Here is a 25293-nt window from a genome sequence, read left to right as displayed (position 1 = left end):
CATAAAATGTTTTCTATCATGCCCATTAATGGAAAACACTGACCAGGGATTTTTTTTCTAAAGTTATTTCAATGGATCCTGGTACATTTTGTTCATGTAATAGACCTTGCTGAGCCCCCTAGCTCTGCATCCAGGAGTGGAAGTAACTATTACAGTTTCCGGCAATACCTTAGCTCATATGTATGGTTTGTAGGTGAAATGGGGGGCCTTGAACTTAAGTGATTTCAAGTCTTCCAATAATTAATGAACCTGCATGAAAAAATGTAGAGATTTGTCACAGTTAATTCAGAGTAAATTCAAAATCTAGAACTCAATTTACAGATGTAAACTAGTGCCCAAGGGAAGAGTGTGCAGATGGTCTCATTTTCCTGGGTCTTGATTTAAAGGGATTTTTGATACCAGAAAGAGATTAGTTTTTCAAACTAATTTGAAATTTATTTAGTCATTTTCTGTGTATAGTTATATGTAAGTTAATACAATCCCACAATCACGAAATACATACAGCGTATGTGAATTAAGGAACTTGAAGACGACCAATTTGTTTAACCCTGGATGAAAGGTATTTTCCAATCCATGTCATTCTTTTCCCCCAGTCATAAACATTTAGTGCTGTCTTATTTTGAATAAAGTCTTTAGAACAACTGAGAAGGTTCCTGGCAGCAATATAATAGGAAATCATAAAAGATGTATTGAAGCCTTTCTAAATGCTTAAGTCTTCTGTAAAAAAAATAGTATCTTAGCTTTGCTTAAAGGGCTGACTACCTTATTTGCCAGATTCCATCAAAATAGTGGGTGTTTAGCAAAAGTGAGCACTCATGCCCACTTAGCCACGGATGTCTCAACTCCTGGTTTACATCCAATTAACGTAGAAATAAGTATAAGCCCTTTTAACCAATTCAGAGTAAGCAGAGCCTCCATGCTATGATAGAGGAGTTGTCAAAGCATTGCTTGTGTTCACTAAAAGTTTTGTTTTATAGGAGCACCATTGTGGTCATGATATGCTTTGTGTTTCAGGAAACATATGCTATTTCAAGAAGGAAGATAGCTCCACTAAATTGACATAATCACAGTTTAGGGAATCTTGTGCAATTCTTTGTTTCACTTTCAGTTCATTCAGTCATATATTACTTCTAGCCCCTAAAAAGAAGCTGTCGGGAGCATTGTTGGGTTATAATGATGTCAACAAAAGGTAACGTTATAAAGAGCCTTTGTGATTCTTTTGTTCTAACATATAAAGTAGGTCTTGGTTAACACTAAGAATATGTTCTTTGCCTTTTTCTCACTGTAATTCAGTGCAATATTTTGTCAACCCATCATCACCGTGAACTATTTGATGTCTTCTGCGCAGCTGGCAAACACATCAACAAGCTTTATTTAAGTCTTTTTCTTTTGCCATAACAATAGCCATAGTGGCCAAAGTGGCAGTTTGTAGATTCCAGATATTAGAGATTGAAAACCATTATTATTCTTCATTATTTTAATCTAAATTTGCTTTTCAGCTTTTAATGCTGTTCAGACTGGCATTATCAGTGCTGGTAATTAACACACCATTTTCTTGTTCTTGTGGCTGCTTGCAGGCAGCTGTTTTCCTCCTTGCCATTAATGCATTTTCCCTTTGGGAGCAAAGATACTAAGGAAGAAAAACAGAATGACCTTGTGCAGGATGTAGCATAACAGTGCAGGGTAGGAATGGTTTCTATTGTTAGCAAGATTTTAGTGCGGGAATGCATGTAGGCAGATCATGAAATATTTACAAAACTTGGCAGATTGGAGGGGGGAAAAAAGGACAGGGGGTATGGCAAAGCAATAGAAAAGAACTTTGAAATGGTATTTCATAGGAATGGCTGAGTGGCTCCCCATCAGAGACCAGAGATCCGCCCTGGACGTATCTGCTGGGTGGGAAAGGGACCAGGCAGTGGCGTGGGGAGGAGAGTGCTCCTGCTGCCACTCGCTCCGACGCTCTGCTGCTGCCATTCTGCCGGTCACTGCCTGGATGTGATCTCTCTGCAATTCCCATCTGCGGCTCTCACCACATGGGTTTGGCAAGAAATCTTAGTTCCCTTCATTTCCAAGAGCCAATAAATAAAAGTAAATAAATTAAGGTGGTTATTTTCTGGAGACTTGTCCTCCAGTCTGGCATTTTGGTTTATGTAATCCTGGAAGCTGTTTCTTTTCCTACTCCAAGTGTTCCTCTTACATGGGAAAACTGTCTTGTTTGTATGTCACCTTTCTCTCTTCCCCTAAAAGATTCTCCCATATTTTTCTCCTGCCTATTTTGAATGGACCTGGTGATGCTTTCAGGTTTTTCACCCTGCTTTTTTCTTCTTCTAGAGAGAACACATTAGTGTAGACCTGAGAATAGTTGCATAAGGTTCCTTATTCTTGATGACTATTCTAGTAATGTCTATTCTGAAACAGCCATCACATTTTGACTCAGAGCTTGCTACAATTAGTAGAGGATGCATGGATCTTTCCAAATGCTGTGTTGCTCTATAAAGAGGTTTTACTTATTTTCCAAGACCCAGGGTATAGCAGATAGTGTTTCAAGTGGTTTGTGGCTGTAAAGTTCTTGACCAATCTCAGTGAAATACTTTTTCTCCTCATCATTCCTTTTTTCACTTTTTACCCTTGACTGGACTTAAGGAAAAGAATTATTTTTCATTACTTATTTTCAAAGCCAACTTTGAATCTTTTCTTAAATGAGAGAAGCCATGTGAATGTATCAAAATTGCTGTTAACAGAAAAACCACACATTTTGGTTTTGAACCAAGTATTAAAATTAATTACAAATTTGCATTTTATTCTAGCCTAACTCATTATACTTGCAGCTGTTTGCATTACTGCAGAAGGAAAAGGACTTCAGACGTCAGTCCCTGTGATATCCCACCTCTATGCCAATTAAAGCTTCTTTACGGTAGTGTGATTATGAGAACCATATAAAAGGTTAAAAGCTCTGAATGGTTTGCTTTTAAAACACTCTCCATTTGTATCAGAATTCTCCCGGTGCATCCTAGACTGTGGGTTATGTTGCAGCAATTCTTATTTCAAAAGGCAGTGTTTAAGAAATGGATTTGAAGCATTGGACATTCCCCCAAGTTCATTAAACAGCCATATGGCAGGATTGCTCTTTCAGATGTGGATATTCAAGTTAAGCAACAGGATATTCAGAAAAAAAATTGAGTTGGCCAACTGAAAAATGTAGGCTTTTTAGAACTCCCTTCATTTAAGAAGTTACTCTCTTTGGGGTTTGCCCTCTGTGATCAGCAGGGTAAACACAAGCAAGGAAGAATGGCCACATCCAGCACCTCCCTTGGCAAGCCCCGAGGTTGAGGAAGAACGCAAGGAGAGTTAGGCATCTAAGTTAAAACATGGATGCCTCCCTGTCATTTGCTATATTGCAGCGAATAAAGCTTTTTGTTTGCATAGACAATATTTTGAAGTGACATATGCTTTTCTTTCCCGCACTCAAATGCATTGCACCTCCTCCACTTCCTTCCTCTGCTCAGTTGTTATTCTGTAAAGTAAAAAAAAGGGTTAGGTTTTGTCAGGACAGCTGTATTCTCTCTGAACTCCTGCTGCTCATAGCTGGTAATTGTGTTCACCTGTGCCGAGTCTATTTCTTTTGGTATCGATTCCATTATTTTGTTAGGGATACAAATTAGATGAAAAATACTGTATACTGTAAGGAGGATTCATAAATAACTGCTTGAACACAGCTCCTAGTGTCTCTTCTGAATCTCCTTCAAGTCCACTGCTTTTCCCAAATATTCTGGCAGCAACACACTTAATTTCTTGCTAGGTTTTCTAGTGTCTTGGATTTGGATACTAATGCACTGGTAATCTTGCTATAATTCTTCAGTCAGCAAAAGATAGATGTGCCGGTTTTTAATGCAGGATCTTTGAGGTACACAAGAGATTCAGATTTATTTCTCCTAATGCATGAAACTTAGGACTTCCTAGTATTATGTACCCCTTCCCAAAGAGGTAATATTATCTTCAAAAGATATTTAACAAATGCGCTCCACAGGACTGCAGCAAATGGTTCCGTGTCCTCATAGGCAAAAGGAAGTAAATTGTCATTCTCAGCTGCCCCTCATAGAAAGACAAGTGCTCTGTGTGCCCTCATACACCATGCAAGGGGTGAGAGGAGGTGTTGTGGCCCTCCTTCTGGTTTTCTCTAGTTCACCAGCCTTCATGAGTCTTAATAGTGATCCTAATTACTACCTCCTTTTTCCACCTCAGCTAGAGGGTTTCTTTAAATTCTCATAACTTGGCAAATATGTCATGCAATAACAAAAAAAAAGCAGCTGAAGCCTTGCCATTCCTTTAGTGATTCTAAGAGTTGTCATGGTTGTTTAAAGTGGCCTTTTTCACCTTTGTGGATTTTAATACCTTCTCCCACGGCACTAAGTGGATCTATTAATTCCCTATCACTTTCCCTCTAAGGTGGTTAATATGCTTTTCATGCTGTAGTGTGTGGTTTCACTTTTCACTACGCTTGTTCCTAATAGCTTGCAATCACTAGCTCCAGGTCTCTGATAGTCTTATAATCAGGGGAGAAAAATGCTCTTTTTTGTGTCTTATTGCCTTTTGTTGATAGTAGTAGGAAATAAATTCTTTTTAGTCACTGTGATAGAAATGCAATTAATATATGTTGAGCAACAGATACACTTAAATCTTTTAAAAGATTACTGTGTGGTTTTACCTGAGTTGTGATGTGATTTATCAGCTAAGATCAAGAGCAAATTTCCCATTTCTGTCTCACATGTCTACTTAGGAAGAACTGCCAGAATAGACAAACCTGAATTTACTGGCCTCTGTCTAGAGCTAGGGTTGATAACAAAACATATAAAGCATATGGGAACAGCTGTAAGGAAGTTAAATGTACCACCTGATGGGCTTTTGTGCAAGGTCAGCCTGTCCAGAAAAATCACTGGCTCTTTACCTCCTCGAGGCACCTGCTCTGAATCTAATTTAAAGCTGACCCCTCTGCCTTCTCAGTCCTTTTTGAAATGGGATCCCTGCATCACCTCTCTTCCAATGCCACATGCATTTCTGGACTTTTTATTATTACTATTTTGGGAAAATCGTTGAGGAGGAAGAGCTAAGACAAGCTGGGGGGAGGGATGGGTGCTTTGTTTTGCATAATACTAGGACAAGAGTGTCAAAGCGTTCTGTAGCACTTGAGTGGCATTTGTTATCCATGGATCCTACATTTTAGAATAAAGAATACAAGGCATGGAGCAGGGGAATTATGTGCTCGCAGTCATACAGTAGGTCAGTGGCAGAGGCTGATTTCTTGTCTCCTGGCCCAGGCTGCCTTTTGCAGATTAGCTTAGCATTAACTAGCAGCATGTGGATTTTTATTGTCAAAGAGCTGAGTAATTGTACATAGCAGATGATTTTCTTCATGAAACCGTGAAAAATTGAAAATTTGCAAAATGGTTTATTTTTAAATGCTATCATTATTCTTTAATTTATTTAGCCATATGCATCAGCTTTTCTCAGTAATTGCTCAAACAAGCACAAATAATTAAGCAAGACAATAAAACCATAAAAACCCAAATACTGATAAGCTTTCAGTGATGTTTTCAACCTACTGGAACAGTCCTTTGCAAGTATTTCACAGCTTATTCTCCATCATGGCTGAGTATTCAGCAGCTCACACTTAGAGGGCTCTGCAGAGCTCAGCCCAGGTGAGAACTGGGCTGTGGAAGCAGCGGGATGGGCTCTGCTGGGATACAGATGGGGAGTAATCCTATACCATACTTCTGGGGGCACCAACGGATACTGCTGTAAACTCCTCACAGAAATCTGTAGATATTTTTCTCCAGAGATGATCTCAGAGAAAGGATGTGGCACTTATGGTTAAGCTAAAGGAGAATAAACCCAACGGTGTTTAGACCTATTAAAATGTAAGAACAATGTGATACATCCAAATCAGTTCAATTACATTGTTCAAATTCTCTGTATATTCACACCCTCAATTTAAATCGTGATTCACATTTTTGTTGTAATTAATGTTATGGCTGTTATGGTAATTGTTAAGTGGTATATCTGAAAATGGTGTAAAATAAATGTTTGGTTAGAGGGGAAAAAAATCCTTTGCAGGCTGCGTCTGGGTGGTGCTGGATGTTGGACCTTCGGTATAGTTTGCTAGGCAGCATCAGAGTAGCTTCTGGGAGTCCTGGTTTTTCTCTGTTGTGATGAGGAAAGACTCTGTATACCATTGCTCCAGCCCACATCCACCTTAACCATGGATGCAGCAAAAGGCACAGCTTATCTCTAATTACCCTTCATGATTCACTTCATACTCATGGTCTTATAAGCCATTCGGACCGTCAATTTAGTATCATGAACAAACACAAAAGGGACAGAAATAGCTTCCTGGCACTAACAACCCATTCTTTACATAGCTCAAATTGATTTATTCAGGTCAGAAATCAAAGACAGTTTCATTTCTGCAGCTGGCAGGATAACTATTAAAGTTTAAAACCTTCACAGGCATAAGTACCTTAAAAATTGTACTTCTGTCTGAATATTTTATCTACAACATTTACAAGTGACAACTAAGATCATGGTAACTGAAAGAAATAAGAATGGAATGTGTTTCTTATTATTTCAGTTGTATTTACTTCATGCATGTGGCAACGTTTTGCATATTGTCACTTATAGCTTTGCCTTCAGAAGCACATATGCAGTGATTTTGGCCCTGTTTATGGGGGTATTTTGGACAAGAGAAACAGGGAGAAGAGCATTGGAGAAAAATTTGAAGATCTGTTATTTTTTCTATAGAAATCGGTCATAAGAAGTCTGAGTAGATGGACTAAAATTGCATGTAACCCATTTTTAAAAGAGTAACCTTGTATAACTTTCCTTTTGGATTTTGCTGAAGTCTGAGGAAATGTAGATAAGAATAAGTGAGAATCAGAAAATAATTCTGTATTTTTAAGGAGTTGTTGGTCTTTTCTTAGTCAACGAAATAATTCTGAAGAACTGTACTTTGAAAGAAATCTTGCAATCTTCTCCATGAATTTTTGCTGTTGTATCATAGCATGGCATTTTTTACCACTGATTTTTTTTATATTATTACTATTTTAATTTGTATTTTCTTGATAAAATATTTAGTCATGTAATAGAATGATAAAATCATTTAGGTTGGAAAAGACCTTCAAGATCATCGAGTCCAACCATCAACCATGCCCACTGAACCATGTCCTGAAGTACCCTGAAGTATCCACTCGCTTTTTGAATACCTCCAGGGATGGTGACTCAACCACTTCCCTGGGCAGCCCATTCCAATATTTGACAACCCTCTCAGTAAAGAAATTTTTCCTAATATCTAACCTAAATCTCCCTTGCCACAACTTGAGGCTGTTTCCTCTTGTCCTATCTCCAGCCACCTGACAGAAGAGACCAGCACCCACCTCACTACAACCCCCTTCAGGTAGTTGTAGAGAGCGATAAGGTCTCCCCTCAGCCTTCTTTTCTCCAGGCTGAACAACCCCAGTTCCCTCACCCGCTCCTCATAAGACTTGTGCTCCAGGCCCCTCACCAACTTGGTTGCCCTTCTCTGGACACGCTCCAGCACCTCCATGTCTTTCCTGTAGTGAGGGGCTCAAAACTGAACACAGCACTCGAGGTGCGGCCTCACCAGTGCCCAGTACAGGGGAACAACCACCTCCCTGCTCCTGCTGGCCACACTATTTCTGATACAGGCCAGGATGCCATTGGCCTTCCACAATACCAGGTTGTTATAAAGATAACAAGGATATCTAGGTATCTAGTATTAAAAATGCAAACTCAGTACAGAAAGAATTGGATTAAAGAAAAGTAGACCAATGAGTTTTAGTGCAGGTCATTGTAATGCAATGTAAAAAATCTGCAAAGTGCAGTATTTTTCATACTTGAGTGGAAATGTGGGTTAACCTCTCATAGGTCTGAGATATTGTCCAGTATCCACTAACAGCATTGATTCTTCTTCCAAGCCAAAATGCAGCTTTTTTTATACTTTGCCTTTCTGGCTCCATTCAGGATCAGAGGCACAATTTTTTGCTGAATTTCCAGTTGAATCACAAAGCAAGAAGAAGAAGGTCTGTTCTTGTTCATGTGTGGTGTCTGCTTTACAGACCTTTGTGTCTCACTATGTGCCCAGAGACTGCCCTACGCCTGCAACTGTCACAAGAAGAATTATGTTTACATGGTTCTTACTAGCACAGATACTCCTAGGTCAAAAATTTCAGACTTGTTCAGAAGGGGTATCTGGCTCTATGGATAGGGTTCAAATATTTTTCTTACTTAGCTGATGATACAAATGCTGTTTCAGTTTGGTTTTCATAGTTATGCATGCCGATAAAAGCAGTGTTTGACTGAAATCTCCAAAGGACCCAAGAAGGTTCTGACCGTCCTCTGAGATGTGTTTCATGATCTCGGTCTCTGCATGGACAGCCACAAAAACAGGTTTTTAGTGAAAGGGATCAGCGTTCCCTATCATTATGAGCAGATCAGTCAGTAATTTTGCTACTAATGCAGATACAAGCATTTTGATGTGGAGAAGGTAATGGGAATAATGAGTACCAGTGCTTTCCGCTATGTAAACCATAGTGAATGAATGTATTACTTGCAATGCCTATTTTTAATTTAAAAATGCATTAGAGCACTTCTTACCTCGCTCCGATATGAATTCTGATTGAATAGCATCAACAATGTACTTTGCCTTTTGTGTATTAATTAATTTTATTCTCTGTGCCACAGTATTCAAAAACAGATAGGCATCCTGGGCCTATTCTGGACAAAGTTATGGAGTCTAGTTTTTCAGGCCCTCAGTCTTTCCCAGAGGCCTTGTCTCCCGACAGAGGAACCCAGCCCATCAAGCAACATAGGTAAGCAAATGGCTGTCTGATGGGCGATTTGGCAGGCTGCCGAGGGCTGTCGTTGAACTGGTGGTACGTGTGCAGGATTATTGCGCGCTGCAACTAGGAGAGATGCTGAATGGTACGGTACCAACAGAGCCTCAGCCGACTCATTAAGCAGATGTCCAAGCATTTTCTTAGCTGCAGACATAAAAGGCAGTAACAATGCTCACCAACTTCATCTGCATTTTGTAAAAGTCCTAGAGGAAGCATTTAAAGACACTATCCAAGCTGTAGACACAGACCAGTGATTGAATCAACTGTAGTTTGAGAAACCATTAAAAACTAGACTTCCCTTATCAATGTTCACGAAGTTAATGACTCATTTGCTGCAGAAAGACATGGTTGCAAACTTCCAGCCTTTCTCACTGTTTGTTTAAACAAATAATACTCGAAATGAATAATGACTTATTTATGAACACATGGTGGCCTTTGAAAACTAGTCTCTAAAAAGTTTGGATGGTTGTTTCCAAGAGGAAGAAAAGAGGAAAGTCACCCATTACTGGATGGCATTTGGATTAGAATTCTGCTTATAGCCTTTTTGGATGAAAAACAGTGCAGATGCTTCATTACAGGACTAGAAACCAAACTCATGTCTGGTACAAGCAATAGCGTTGGTGGAATGGCAGTGGTAATGTCTGGTCCAGAGCACACAGAGAGAGAAAAACGGCTGAGAAAAATTAGTTCAGAATTTTTTTAGCTAGATAATCTGGAGAGGAAGACTTATTTATTGAAAGGATAATTTTTTAAAATCACTAAAACGAAAGTCTGGGATTGCATGAGGTTATGATCTAGCTTCTGTAGTATTTGGTGCATTTTCATTGTAGTCCCCCAGTCAGCTTACATGTTCCTTCTCTTTTGAATGAATGATTAGCTTAACCTGCGAAAGTGCAGCCTATGAGCCAGGAGGGGATATTTGGGTCCTACCTACTTTTACCTTACTTAAGCCTTTAATTTGGCATGCAAAATAAACGCCAACTGTCATGTCAGATCCATTTCTTAGATCTTATTCCTTATTACACAAAGATTTTCAAAATATGCTTAATAATTTTACTGAACATAGATGAACTATGGAACTCATGCCTGAAGTGCTTTTCACAGAAGCTCTGGAGGGAATTTTATCTCCATTTAGTCAAAAGGTGAAGTTCAGAAAAAACACAGTAACATTCCCTTACCTTTAATAACATCATGGCAATGTCCAAGTTTGAAATCTTATAGGTGCTGTACCATGACATTACCTAAGCTTAAAAATGTGGAAATAAATTAAAGACTGAAAATATTTCTTCTGTTTAGGAACATCTCTTAAAATAAAAGCTGAACGACTCTCTAGACTCCCTGTTTTCCATAGGGAAATTACAGAATAAGCCACGCAGAATTTACCGTGAACTAATGCAGAATCCCAGATTGCTCATTTTAACACCTTTGCACACAAAATCTCTCTTTCCCAGGGAAAACAAAAAAAAAAACCTAACAACAACAACAAGCCCAAAACAACAGTCATCTTATTTGCAGACGTCAAGTACCGGGCTATCTTAAGAGTCTTTGCTTCAGAACTGTTTTAAGATGCGGAGTGGTTACCTTAATTTATAAAGAATTATTTTTGTAGTTTTATAACTTAAGATTTATTATACAGGGACGTTGCTTTATAAAACATGTCACAGACTTTAACATTTAAGACTTATAAGGCTGTCTTTAATTTATGCACCATGTGACAGCTTCCTAATTTACTCAGTTTCTTTAGATTCTAAATAGTGTTCCATGTGGCCAAATGAGGAAACTTATTTTTTCACTGGGTTACATTTTGTCCTAAAAATCCCTTCATTCCATTCTAAACCTGACGTGAGCCTGGAAAAATTACGGCAGCTCTGCAGGTTCTCTGTTCTTTGCTGTTGTTAAACTATGTTATTGTTTTATTTCTGCTTGCTACGGAAATATTTTGTTCCACATCCAGACATGTTTTCTCTGCTGGTGTTTTCAAGGGCACTAATGATGGGTGATCATTTCTTAAAATCAGGAGCTGTCTGTTTCCAGTTCCTAAAACCAATACAATTTTGGCCTGTTGCAGTAAGACTCTCAAGGCAGGGTATCATTTGGGGTTGCTGAAATTTGACTGACAGAGATCACCTAGTTATTTCACTCACATTATTAGATAATAGCAATTTTGTGTCTCTACCAACCTCAGCTGCATGCAAAGAATTACTGCTGAGATTGAATTGAAAATTTGAGTCTCCACTGAATCTTACTCCTAAAATATTTCGCCTGTATTATGCACTGTTATTACAGTAGAAGTATTCTACCTCATCTGCTTGCATATGTAAACCAACTCTTAGTACTTTCAGAACTGGAAAGTAACAAATGTGTTTAATCAGTAAAATTCCTGCAAAGCTTACAATGCACTCAAAAATTAACCTCAGATTATCTGTTGATTTTAGTAAGAAGAAAACCCATAGTCTTAATTTCTAACAGATAGAAACAAATTAGTTTTGTTAATTATGGGATTGAGTTGTGATCCTTTTGAATAGCAGTTTTCTTAGTAATTAGTCATCCTGACTTTCATTCATTGATTCAATCATCATTGATTTTAGAGGGATTCATTTCAGAGAATACCATGATGAAAGCCAAATGCAGAGGCTTTCAGCCTAGAGCAGTTGTATTGTCTTACAAAACTGCCAAAATAGGATAAACTTGCTCTAAAATTTAAAATAATTTGTGTTTGCATTTTTAATGAACTTTTAACACCATGAAAACCATGGTATAAACAATTTTTTTTATTTAGTAAGCATTTTACTCTTTATGCTCCTGCTATAATTGACTCAGTTTAATTCAAAAGACAGAGTAAATTAAAGTTATTCTGTAAATAAGGCTATTAAATTTCAAGGAACAAGTATTGATAAACTAAAGCAACTAAGAATGTAAAGGCAGAGGAAGCCTGAAAGGGAGAAAGTATAAGGAATCTGGTATTTTCCCAAAGAAAGAACATAGTTTTCTGGAGAAATTTACTAAAAAGAATGCCTAAAAGGAATGGGGTGTAAGCAACAAACTATATCACAGCAGGCAAGAAGTCACGCTTGAAGTGAACACTTCCAGGAATCATTGTGAGTTAAGAATTAATGTTAATACTGAAAGCAATCAATTGTTCTTGCTATATAAAGAAGAGGAGTACTATACAGGAAGAAGCAAAGCTGACGGTGGGACAGAGATAATAGATGAAGCAGTTGGGGCAATCCTGAATGAATATATTTCATTTTTCAGTTAGGATGAGTATTTGAGGATGAAGGTAGAATACAAATAGAAGCAAATGTATGAAAATAGACATTATTACAGTCAAAGTGGCAGCATAATGCAGAAATCAAAGCCCTCAAGTCAAGATGGTCTGGTTAATCTTGATGAAAGAAGTCTGGAAGGAGAAGTGGCTCATGAAATTTCAAGTCTGGTCGCAAAATCTATCAAAATGGGAGCTGTGCCATGTGATGATGGAATAGCAAATGTCTAATATTTAGGAAGAGGAAAAAAAATTTATTGAAGGAACTGAAGACCTATTAAGTTGAATTAGACTAGTCAAGTCTTTAGGACAAATGTGGGGGAAGCAGATTCTTTGGGTAGATATAAAAAAGGCTAAAAACTGTCATAAGTTTTGCCAGCAGCAGTTCCTGCAACACTACACTGGTGACTTTCTTTGTATCTGGTGTAGGTGAGCTAGATCTCTACACAGCCTCCGTCAACTTTGTTGTCACATGTGTCTAATGCCTTTAATGGAAAAAAGCAGGGAGAGGCAGAAAAACTATAATACAGAAACACAGAGGTGGTTAAAAGGGAAATAGTAAGCAGTTACGTTGAGCAGGTAAGTGCTGGGCTGAAGACATTCACTAGTGGAGCGCTAATGGAGCTCTCAAAGAATTAGTCAACGTTGGGAAGAAATTTTGTTTAATGCTTTTGTGCATGACTTTGGAGTAAAAAAGATGGAACATACTGAAAAAATTAGTTAAAAGATAGACTCAATACAGATAAAGATCTAGATATAAAGAATGAATTGAATAACTTTAGAGAGAGGCATAACAGAGTTGGATTGAAGCTCAGCAGTACTAAATACAAGGTCAGGCATTTGGGAACTAATAACAAAATTTAAGAAACAAATGAGGAAGAAGAGTTTCAGTATATACTACTTGGTCAAAGGATAACCAAGTCACAAAGTGATGCAGATGTGCAAAAGATAAATGGGATGAGAGGAAGTGTTAAGACATTTCCGTCAGAAAGTCAGAAACATTAAAACCGCTTCATGAGACACTGTTGTCACTTCATTTGAATATAGCATGAGAATATACCACTATTATCTCACCTGGTTAAAATGTCCTCCTGATTACTATGGACTCAAACTACATCCATTACCTAATATGAGTAATTAATAATCTGTGTTCCATAGAAAGTGTTGGAGAGTCTGTCTCGTTTCGGTCTTCAGTTCAGAAGACTGAAAAGGGTATATGACTGCTGCTTATAAATACATCAGAGAAAGCATAATGAGAAATAAGAGACCTATTTAAAGTGAAGGAGTATGGTGGCACAGAGAACAAATAGATGTATACTCATCATAAATAATTTTAAACTGAAAAGAAGCCTCAAAGTTTTCAATATAAAACAACTTTCTGGAGTAGTAGCCTGGATATCATTGTAGTTTTAGGATGAAGGTTGATCAATGCACTGCAGGGAGTATATGATGAAGTTACGGCAGATTATTAAACTCACTGCCACTGAGGTACCTTTGAATGCTCTGTTCTTTTTTCCTGTCGTATGTATCTATCTGGTAGAACCAGGATGGTGACCAGATGATATGGGTAGTGTTGAAGGATTTATGTAGAGTTGCAAAGTCCCCAGTGAGCCCTGGCACATGCTATTCCTGAATACATGAATAGATAATTTCAGAAATAAAGAGTAGATTTGTAGGTATAAGCTGGCTGCTGGAAAGCTTCTCCTACATATGTGAAGGGAGAAGAGAGTTTTGCAAACAGCAGGCTACAGTCCCACTCCACCACCTGGGCTGAGAACCTGACCAGCTGTAATGATTCATAATCACAAGCGAGAAAACACAGGTCATTGTGCCATTGTAGATGAGATGTTTTCCCAGGCTTCGCAAAGGCAAGGGAAAGAGTGGTGTTTAAATGCTTGGGATACAGGACGCTATAGAGAAAAAACGGATAAAACTATGAAGTTCAGTTCTCTCATGCCACAACTTTTTTGGCATAATAATCTCCTTACAATCTTAGTATTCTTTTAATCACGTACAGCTTTGTTGAAGTCCCAAACATTATGTTAACTTTCTCCCTTTGGGGAGCCGTCTATAACAGGCTCCAAGAGAGACGCGCTCATTGTGCGTCATCTCGTTCTTGTAAACAGTCTGACGAAAGGACTTTGTGATACAGCGTTATTATTATTGCATGTTATTTACTGAGGGATGCTTATGTTCTCAGGTATAACAGATCCTTTTTATTAAAACTGAAAATTGGTTGAGAGTCTGAATAGTTGATCTGTACAAATGTTAGCAGTAGATTGTCTAACTTAGCTTAAAATGTGGCTCCTAGGGAACATCAGAAGACACTGCTATCTGGCAGCTAGCTCTGTCATTGGGGTATGTATTTACTGTTTCTGTCTTGCAAGGGCCAAAACCCATGTCTTCAACACTAATGTTTGCATCTCATGATTGATAGGTAATATAGGATGTAACGTAGGATGTAATATAATATGCCTCTCTGTACAGTTTTTGCAGGTACAGAGCCAGAGTATTTACAATCAGTTTTAGGACTTTCCTTCCTCCCTCAACTTTGCATCTTTCTTTTCATTAATTATGATCATGAAAAAAAGGGAAAGAATAAGTAAAATAGATCTACACACAACCATGGTTATAAGCACGATTTCTGTAGCTCCATTGTGCTCATTAAACAAGAATGGAAGGATTGGGATCCCATCTAAAGTTTTAACGCTACAGTTGTCATCCTCTTGTTAATGCTTTTCATGTTCCTGTTGACAAAGTTAATTCTGAATGTGTTTGTAATGTGATGTATAATCAATTTTGTTTAGTAATTAACTAAAAAGCAGTACAGGAGGATTCCCAGAGTTACTGTAAATTCACTGCAAGTCGTCTCCTCTTCATGAACATGGTTAACTGCACTTGGGAGTTGTATATGTACCTTGAGAAGAGAATACTCCACCTGCTGAGATAGACTGTTTTTACTTGGTTGCTCAACCTAAAGAAAATTTTCACACAAAACAATTTGCAACAATGAATCCCAAGTTCTTAATTAACTTTAGAAATGGTTGAACTACTTCTTTCAAACCATTAATTTATCAGAACTATATTTCCCCCTAGTTTATGCATTAGTTGTGAACCAGTTCAAGCATATTATGATTTTTGTTATTCTGGAGTAAATGCTTAATAGATTTTAAAGTCATATCTGCTGCAGCTTTCCTTATTGGTCTGTTTTATTTAACAGCTCAGTTACGCGGGCTAGTTTCTTTTACTCAGTTAGACTGGAGTACAGGGAGGAAGAAACCATGATGGTGGCTAAAGGAGGATAAATTCCCTGAAGAAATCCAAAAGACATTGTTTGCCTCACAGTGAGGAACACTCTACATGAGCAATAGAGCAGAAGCCTGTGAGGGACTGTTTTAATATTTTTGGAGGAAGAGTATGCTGGCATTCATAGCAGTTTTGTGAAAAAGGAAAAAGTTTATTATGCTGGAGTTACTTTTTCATAGAACTTTTAACAAAAATCGTTACTATCCTGTCTTTGATGCTTCAAGAAATTAGCATTATCCTGCAGCTTGCAGCTGCACTGACTGTACATATCTCCTTGCCCTCCGTAGTGAATTTGTCCTGTCCACGACCACAGATATTTTTGTTCATTTTCCCCTCTGTTTTTGTTGTCAGAAATGTTGAAAGCATAAGAACTTCACGTTAGCAACAAATCAATTGCTTAAGCTCTGTCAGCTCTGGAACTGGTGTGATTGCAGGACAATGTTGGCATGTGCCAGATCCCTTCAGTCTAACCAGCCCACACGCTTTTAGCAGCTTGGAGCAAGTAGTGTTAGATGTAGTAACAAGAGTTTCAGTGCAAGTTGAAGGAAGTTCAGATAGGTCATTTATATGCATCTTTGCTGCAGTTTATACCAGTTATCTCAGGTATACCTATCTATGTTGCAATTATGTCTACTACAAATGCAGAGTTTTTGTAAATTTGCGTTTGTGCTACTAGATGGGAGACCATGTGCTCTCATCCAACAAGGAAGATGGGCAAGGGCATCAAACCAACCACAATTAAACAATGCCTTTCTAGTTTCAAATATTGGTAATCAGTCTAAAGTCTGTTAAGTTAATCAGTTTGTTGACTTTTATAGTACATTGATGAATATACTGCAATCAATAAAAAACCCTGAAATTCATTATCCATCACAGATTATTCATTCAGCTGCATCTTTCAAGATGCAATAATCTCAGACTCGCCCAAGCAGAAATTGTCAATTGTTTTGTGACGTGGTAGTGTAATTTTACAGATTATGAACTGTAACTCACAACTTGAAGTCAGCTTTCAGAATTGAAAGGCCAGTACTTCAGTTTTTTAAGAAAGTTTTTTCACAGCCTCCTTAATAGCTAAGGAAAAATCTATTTAAGAAAACATCAAAAATCCTTGGGGGAGTGCTATTGCTATGGGTTATTGATTTTTTCAATTAAAAAGCACCAGGAAAGTAAAAGTGTGGAAGAGAACAAAGTGGAGACCATGATGGAACACTGCTAGCCTGAGCAGTAGGATAGAGACTGTTGAATTTATTTCTTATATTTTGACTTTGGGGAGAAAAGGTCGGTTTTAATGGAAATGTACACTCCAAGAGAATTTGTCCAAGATATTTGGTCCAAGCAAGAATTGCTTTGGGAGTAGATGTGGCCCTAAATATAAACAAAGTTCCCACTAGGTATAAAATGCAGATTGCTTTTAGGTCACGTTATAATAGGAAAAGAGAAGCAAACTTATCAAAAGTCTTTTGCATAGCTGAATTGTATCAGAAGTTGAAATTATTCATGTAACCAAAAATAATGACTCTTAAAATGCATCTACAAAACCGGTATTGAAATATCATTAAGGATGTGACAGAATATTAGGTAATACATATGCATTTCTGAGACCCAGGAGATGTCAAGAGAAATAGGAGTAGCTGGAAAATGGATAGCCAGTCATGCCATGCAGTACTGTGACCTGTTAACAGTAGAAATAGGTTATGACTTGCCTTAATTCTGTGTTCCCTTATTTTTACATTAGCAACAGCTGAATTTATGGTTAATATGACGAAACTATGGATTCCAGATACCTTTTAATTCCTGCACAAAATGGAAAAAATCCATTCTCTTTCCAAAACACTACAAAAATGTTTACAAAAGCAATTTTCTTAAATAAGTAGAAAACTATTACTTTTTTTTATCATGTTCAAGTTTGTATTATATCACATAAAGAAACGACACAGTATTTCTCAATGTATATAAACAAGAAAACAATCTGTATATAAAACAAGAATAAAACAACATGGAAAAGAAATCTTGTTCAACGTGGAGAAAACTTGTGACATAGATGGTTTCTTCAAGCTGCAGTTCATAAGCTTCACTCATATTCTTCACTTGTATTTTTTTCCCAGTTTAATGTTGTTGTATCAGGAAGCAGCACCTCGTAGGCTGATAGATGATATAATGGGCTCTCAGTTTAAGATACGATTTCGAGCTCAGATGTAGGTATGATAGAGCTGTGCTGTTTGTTTATAGTATCTGAGGAGTCAACTCTGTATAGCAGCATTATGGTATGCAGCATGGAGGAAAAGAAGCATCCTTCATCAAGTACAAGAAAACATTTAATATACCAGGCAATTATTTTCATTCCTAGAAGAGAGGTGGTGTATTAAATATGGCATAAACAGCAGCTAACTGCGGATTATAGTATTGTATTTCCCTAGAGAATTTCTACTGACATCATACACTGCCACAGCAAAGTTTATAAAAACAGTAATCCATGCGTTATTGATCCTGAATCTTTACTTTGCAGAAGTTTACGCTTTTGCTGTGATAATTTTTACCATACTCTTGGTGTTGTTCCTAGAAGTCTCTCTTCATGCTGCAGCCCAGGACAAAAAAATGGGATGCTACATAGAAATGCCTTTCGGAGGACTCCTCCCTTACCTCGGGGTAGGTTCAATGGAATTACAGGACCAGCATATCAACAGCTAGAAGAGTCAAGGATCACAGACCAGGACACAATACCTTGTCACGGGTAAGTAATAACATAACTGAAGTGAGCCAATTTGTGAATGGCTGCTGTTACGCGGTTCATATGCTTTGCCATTACAGTCCTTCCAACTTTGTTGTAGTGTACTGTGGATCCAGGGTTTATAGTACTGAAAGCAGAAGAATGTTTTCAGCGTACTGGCTCTTTGAAGGTAATACATTTTTATTTGGCTGGCTGCTCTTTTTAAGCCTTTCAAAGGCTGTAGAAGGAGAGATTAGAACAAACTGTAAGTGATTGGCAACGTTACTCTGTATAACTGATGCTTTTTCTAGCGGTGCCATGATGTTCTAGTAACTTTTGCAGAGCATTTTGTGCTTCCGTCAGCACTGGGCAAATAAGAGAAAATAATTCAGAAGTCCAACTTACATGTTTTTTTAAATAAATCAATATGCATTGCAAAGTGTGTTTGCTGTAGACCGAAGTCCGATCACTTCACACAGGTTTGTCTTTGAAAATGCACAAAGAATCCAATATTTTTCCTTTTTTTAATTCAGCTTATTAGAATATTGAATGTGAGCTCCAGCTGTACATAAGGTCTGAATTTCAGAAGTGCTCCTGAGCACCTACAGCTGCCTTTGAAGTCTTTTGCAATTGCTGAGGTATTTTGCATAATATTTACATATCCCTATAGATTTCCAAAGACTTTCCAGAATCACTACAAACATATTATATGTAAAACAAGGAGTGATATCTGGAATGGAATAAAACGACACCAGTTTCTTTTGGATACGTGTAAGTCCCAGCTACGTGTGGCAAGGTGAATAGTTATACTGTGAGAAGGCAGCTGTACATTTTTCGCATCAGAACTGGCTTTATGAAGTGCAGAACTGAGGTTGCCTACGTGTCTAATTTTCCTCAGGGAAGGAGCTCTTATCACTATCCACTCTGACCTCCTGGGAAATGACAGCCTCAAGTGCTGACCACGAATGAGCGTCGTTAGACATGTGTCGTTGCACACGTGGGCACACGCGCAGGCACACGGTCCCCCCACGCCTCCCTTGCCACGCTTTCTGCCCTGCAGCAGGCTGGTCCAGTCTGGGCTACTCTGTGAGAGGGCACATGGCTCACAAAATGTTTTGTAGCTGAATCTACCTAACAAAGTTGGCCACAGTAATTAGGAAAGACAGACAAAGAACAGGGCTTGCCTTGGAAGGGAGAAAGCAAAGCAGCAAAAGGTTTGGGTATCTGGTGATTTCTTTTAAAAAGTACAAATTTGTCTCATACTTCTTTCATTGTCTCTGTTTGCTTCTTCTAAGGAAAAACTTGATTATTACTTCCTGCAGTAAATATACTTTTGTTTGTTTGTATGATAATGTGTGTACAATTCCTTACAAAAATTGTGACTTTGAATGCAACCCTTCTTGAAAGGGGCAGGCTAGCAGCCTTCCCTCTTCAGTGGCAGTGTCTTGTAACCCGGGCTCTGGAGAGTGCTGCAGCCTCTTCCTAGGTTGAGAGGTGAGGTAGAAAACGGCAAAGCTGTCTTGTGGGCAGTTGTATTTACTCTTCTCTAGGAAATCAGTGTGTGATATTACAAGTATCATCTTGTACTGGTCTATATTTTAAATCTGCCGTTCTGCAAAAGGTTGATATTTGGACCAGACTGTGACGCCTTCTGGCCTCCGTCCACTAAAGCACTTCATCCATATTTTGTGCGCTAAGGATGTCTGTAGAGTTAGAGCTTCCTAATAGCGACTCTAACGATGGGGCCTTTCTCAGAAGGAGTCCTCTGAGTACATCAACAGGTGGTATTGTGACAGGGAGTCACAGCAGTTTCTGACACAGATTGTATCACAAATATGACACCAAAAGTCTTCCACTAGTACCCATGAAAATGAATTTTTTAAATGTCAATGTTAGGCATGAAAACAAAAGCAATTCTTTGATCTTACTTTATTACGATGTTTTACTGATGATGGTTTTTATGAAAGTAAAGTCTTTTAAGACTTTTAAGTCTTTTGTAACAAAAAAAACTTTTTGCAAGTTATTTTGTGTTGCAGCAATGAAGTAATCTCTTCAACCGAAATATTAAGTACACATCTTATCTCTGAACAAAAATTAAAAATAATTCACTAATTCTACTTTATGTGGAATTCTTCTAACTTAGGAAGAGGTTTCCCCCAAATCAGATGACTTTTACCATCTAAATATCTGCTAGTTTCATAGTGTTGGTATTCTCATTAGTTTTCCAGCCCAAATGCCAAGTTCCCTTGTCACCTGCAGAAGTTACACACCTACCTTTCTTCTCCCTTTTCACCTCCATCTTTCCCTATAGGGATGCACAGATCAAAGCAGTTTATCTCCCTAATTCTGTGAGCCTTCTGAAGTTCATCCATCAGCAGCTCTGGCTGAAGTTTAGTCAGGTTTTCTATGTTTGCATTTGATAGAAAAGAGGCTAATTTACCTGATTAGTTCTTGTGTAGTCCTGTAAAAGTGCTCCTCTTCCCATCCCACATTGAGAAGGAAGCTTTTGCTGCCTTCAAGAAGCACCAGATCTCATTATTTCCAACAGGATCTAATATTTGCAGAGTTTCAGTCAAATACAGCTGGTATCAGTTATTTAATCAGTATGCTACCTGAAGGAGTAGAAAAACCTGCTTGAAATGAGGGGCTTAAAGAAAACAAACTCTCTCCATGCCGGTCACATCTCAGAGACTGACTCGAGTCCCTGAGGGTGTCACAAGTTTACGTGCAGTTAAGTGGACAGCAGTTTGATCGCATGCTTTCAGTGACAGCTGTTTGCGTTACACAGTATGAAGTGTTAGTAGTGCCTTGTAGCCTGTGAATGTGTACGTATACAGATACAACTGTGTTTATGTATGCCAGACCCCATGTGTCATACCTACAGGTAGAAAATGGGGTGTGTGTATACATAGGTATATGTGCTTACAAGGGTGAACCGAAGCCTGGTAGTGCCGCTGGAATGACTCCCATTCATCTTATCGGACCTTGTCGTCAGGCTCATATACTGAACACCTATAGCAATAGAGCTTATAGCAAAGCTATTGGTACTATGCTAAATAAAAAACATTTAGTATTTTAAGTTCTGATCCCTTCTGTCTCTCCTTAATATCTATTTGAAGGGGGTATTAAAATTATTATGCTTCTTTCAGTTTCATTTTTTAATTTGGACTCCTAAACACAGTATAACATAATTATTGTTGCATATTTATAAATGTTTGAGTTTCTTTTTTTGCTTGTTTTTAGGAAGAGGGTGGAGAGAGAGCTCCACTTTGAAATACATGCACATGTATGATCATATTCAGACAAAATTTTTCAGATAAAAAACCAGATCTTTCTTAGAAGGAACTGTAGTGCTGGGAAAGTTAATTATAGGAAAAAGTAATTAAGATTCTGCAATTATAGGTCTAAGTCTCAGTCTATTGAAAACAGCAGCAGTCTGGTGTCACAAGTAGAAGCATGGATCAGTTTGTAATTAACCAAAAGCTGAGTCTCAAATGGTTTAGATGTAATATCCCTACTAGTTTAATACCTTGCCTGTTGCATGCAGTGTATGTGCTTTAATTCAGCCTTAGTCCTCCTTTGAAAGTCCTGTGAGCACAGGGCATAAACATGTAGTTCTGGCATAAAACTGGTGTGTCTGTACTTCAAAAAATGTTATGGAAATATGCCAGGCATTGCATTACATGTTATTGTTGCTGCCAATTAGTTTTTAAAATACCAAGAATAATTGAACCTCTGTCATGGAATTGGCAAATGTTACTGATTTCTCACCAAACCCATTTTAATTCAGTCTTTTCTTGTTTTTGCTTATGTATCATCCATATAAGACATCCATTGCATGTGAAATTCATTAAAAACATTCACTCCCTTTGTTTTCAGGGTGCAGCCCAGAATATATTTAGGGCCTGAATTACCAAAAAAGGGAATAATGCAACTGATGCGATCTCTCCAGCTATAGTCGTTTGAACAATTATATAATAAGCAAAGGAAACAAGAATGGGCACAACCCAAAGGTCTGCACTGTTTTGTTTTAATTTTATTTTTTTTTAATTGTCCTCCCTCGGGAATAATATCCCTGATCAGTATTTCATTCATACCGATTCTTGAAAACTGTTGTAAAAAGGCCCTCCATAAATGGCTACAAGTGTGTCTAAGCGTAGTGCAAATGTAACTAACCAAAAGCTGAGTCTCTGCTGGCTCAGATGTAAAACATAAACGCAGCTGTATAGCATGTACAAGAAGTTCTAGCATGCATCCAAATAAGCCACTTGCTATATTATTCCCCTAGGTCCCACTTCCCAAAGCAGTATCTCTTTCCATCAGACAGCAGCAGAGATCACAACACTTCTTCCTTATCACAGACCTCCCAGTTGTGTTTTCTGGTCTTTTGAGGATGCCTGGAGAGTTTTCGTACAGGGGCTGCACAGAACTGAATGCATGCACATGTACAGGTTAATGTGTCCAGCAGTTGTACAAACGCGGTGCCACCATAGACGAGTTAATTACAAGCCAGCGGCACTCTGCTGGAAATGAGCCTGAAGATATCTCCTCCTCTCTTTCTCCTGTCTGACAGCTCGCCAGGAGGATGGGGCCAAAGAAGCCTTTCCGGTTAATTAGCGTTGTGTGCTGATACCGGACTATGGCTGTTTCATGCAATTCACTTTCTTTTCCTTAGTTGTCTTTCTGCTAATGCCAAAAAGCAGCAAGGCACGTGTGAGTAGAAGGATATCCCGAGTGAAGTCCAGGAGGCTTAAGCAGCTTTCAGAAAAATACCATTCAAGTCAGAGCTCAAAGCACCTGCCTTCCACACCAGATCTAAATGTTGCTTTCCTCATCCATAGGTAAAACATATTAGACTTCACCATTAGCTTGCTTTATTAAATAATGATATGGTCACAAAGCTGATTATAAATAAAATATGTTCTGGTACTAAGGTGATGTCTGTGGTCCTTGGCAATCATGACTAGTAAATATAGTAACTCTTAGAGATCCAAATTTCTAGTAATACTACTTCTCAGATGGGAAACATTTTTTTTTCTTTTTCATTGTTTCCTTTATTTTATATTTGGTATACTTTCCATTTCTGTTTTTTAAGTATTGCCTGTAAATGAAAACACTTTCTGACCAGAATAATGAATTTGACTTTGAAACAAAATGGAAATATTGATAAAAATTCACCAAAGTTGCCTCACAATAAATAAAATCATACTATGATATGTATTAATGGAGGATAAAGGATTTTTTTTTTGAAACACAAGATTACAATATCAGGAAAATACAGACATTTGCTCAAGCACGATACATTGGCTCTATTTCCGGATGAGATCTAAGAAAACAATTCAGGCCAACATTAGGAGTATGGGCTATTGAAAAAAAGACATGTTTTTCAGAGGTACATTGCACTTAGATGCTCTGCTTGTTTGAAGGGGAGCACAGGCAATCATTTCCATGTAAATAAAGACTGCACAACCATGTTTTGTTTCAAGTTCTTTTTTCCTGCACCTTTTTTAAGTGTTTTCCTGAAATAGCCATTTGACATTGAGAGTTCTGATGTTGAAGAAAGCATCAATCCATTTTCCCCAGTTAGGAATGTGGGAATGGAATTTCAAATTTAATTTCAAAGAAAATTAGTAATACAGGATAACTCCTGAAATCTTTTTAAAAGGAATTGTCATTATATACCGGTGGGCAAAATGAGACCGAGAGACAAGCAGTGGTTTGCCACCAGCAGCTCTGAGAATCAAAACCAGGTCTCCCAAGTCTGTTATTTTCCCCAGGGCCGCACTATTACCAAGTGCTCCTAGCGCGAGGGAAAAATGACCTATAGATTTCCAGCACAGTTCACTGAATCTCATACAGCATTTCTGCTGCCGGTTGCATCTGACCGCTTGATGTACAACAAAAACTTCTTTTTACTCTTTCCAGGTATTCATCCAGTGGTTTAAAAACTCCTCAGAATACTTCAATAAATATGCAACTGCCTTCAAGAGAGACGACCCCTTATTTTAATAACGTGGATCAGAAGGACTTGGTCGGCTATTCATCTTCAAGGGCCAACTCCGTTCCCATCATCCCGTCTGTGGGCTTGGATGAAGCCTGCATGCAAATGCAAAATGTTTCTGAAGTAACAGGCATCAAATGGTGCAAAAACTCCTATTCAGCTGAACTTGTCAATGTGAGTTCCCCAGTCAGTAATTGTCTTATAGCAGAACAACATGAAGTGAAAATATTGCTAGAAACTGTGCAGGAGCAGATTCGGATTCTGACGGACGCGAGGCGGTCGGAGGACTATGAACTGGCGAGCGTAGAAGCAGAAAGCGGTGCGAGCGAAAACACGGCCTTTCTGCCCATGAGCCCCATGGCCAAGTCAGAGCGAGAGGCACAATTTGTCTTAAAAAGCGAAACGCAAAGAGACTCGGTATTGACCAAGTGACTTTGTGTGGGGGTTGTGGGAGGGGAAACCAGAGATCTGTGCATTCGATGCTTTGCTAAACAGGAAGGGAGGAAATTAAATACAAATTATTTATATGCATTAATTTAAGAGCATCTACTTAGAAGAAACCAAATAGTCAATCGCCCTCATAACATAGTGTTTTTTAACAAAATATTTTTTTAAGGGAAAAGTTCCAGGAGGGATGAAGCGTACATCAGGTGCTTTCTAGGCAGGATTCGACATACAGTTTCAGTTACAGAGCATTTTACCACAGTCCCGTTCGGCTGTCCGAAGGCTTAGGCTATGCATCTTTTTTTCAGTGGAGGCCAAGACCATTCTTAGATTCATTTCTGGTTTCATGGCAGCGCTGCACTGAGCTGCTGGCTGGGGATTCAGACCCTGGTGAGCAAGTCCCGTGACCCTGGCACAGACCCGATCCCCTCTTCCCCGCTCCTCTTGGTTCCAGGTTCCTACCATGGAAACAGGCACGCAGACATCTACTTCTGAGGTAGCAGCACAGGTACCTACGGTGGAATGACAATAAATCCCTAAATTGAGCCAGATGCTTAACTCTCGACCTTACTTTAATGTGTCAGTCAGGCCAAGAAAGTCAGTGGAAACATAGAGGAGCTCTGGGTTTGGCCAAGCGTGGAGTGGGATTGGGGTCTGTAAA

At 38.5% G+C, this 25293-nt stretch overlaps 1 protein-coding gene across 1 annotated transcript in view; it reads left to right on the top strand.

Annotated features, from left to right (window-relative positions):
- Positions 1–24814, top strand: part of NRG3 (neuregulin 3) — a 424200-nt gene extending 399386 nt beyond the window's left edge. Inside the window, exons 7-9 of the mRNA XM_075025600.1 lie at positions 8755–8882; positions 18041–18211; positions 24113–24814. Coding sequence (XP_074881701.1) covers positions 8755–8882; positions 18041–18211; positions 24113–24620 — 807 coding nt within the window. The 3' untranslated portion in view covers positions 24621–24814. The remainder of the gene's footprint in view (positions 1–8754; positions 8883–18040; positions 18212–24112) is intronic.
- The last annotated feature ends 479 nt before the right edge of the window (positions 24815–25293 follow it).

The sequence above is a fragment of the Buteo buteo genome, chromosome 4, assembly GCF_964188355.1.
Source record: "Buteo buteo chromosome 4, bButBut1.hap1.1, whole genome shotgun sequence".
Lineage (NCBI taxonomy): Eukaryota > Metazoa > Chordata > Aves > Accipitriformes > Accipitridae > Buteo > Buteo buteo.
This window is presented reverse-complemented; position numbering and strand designations above follow the sequence as displayed.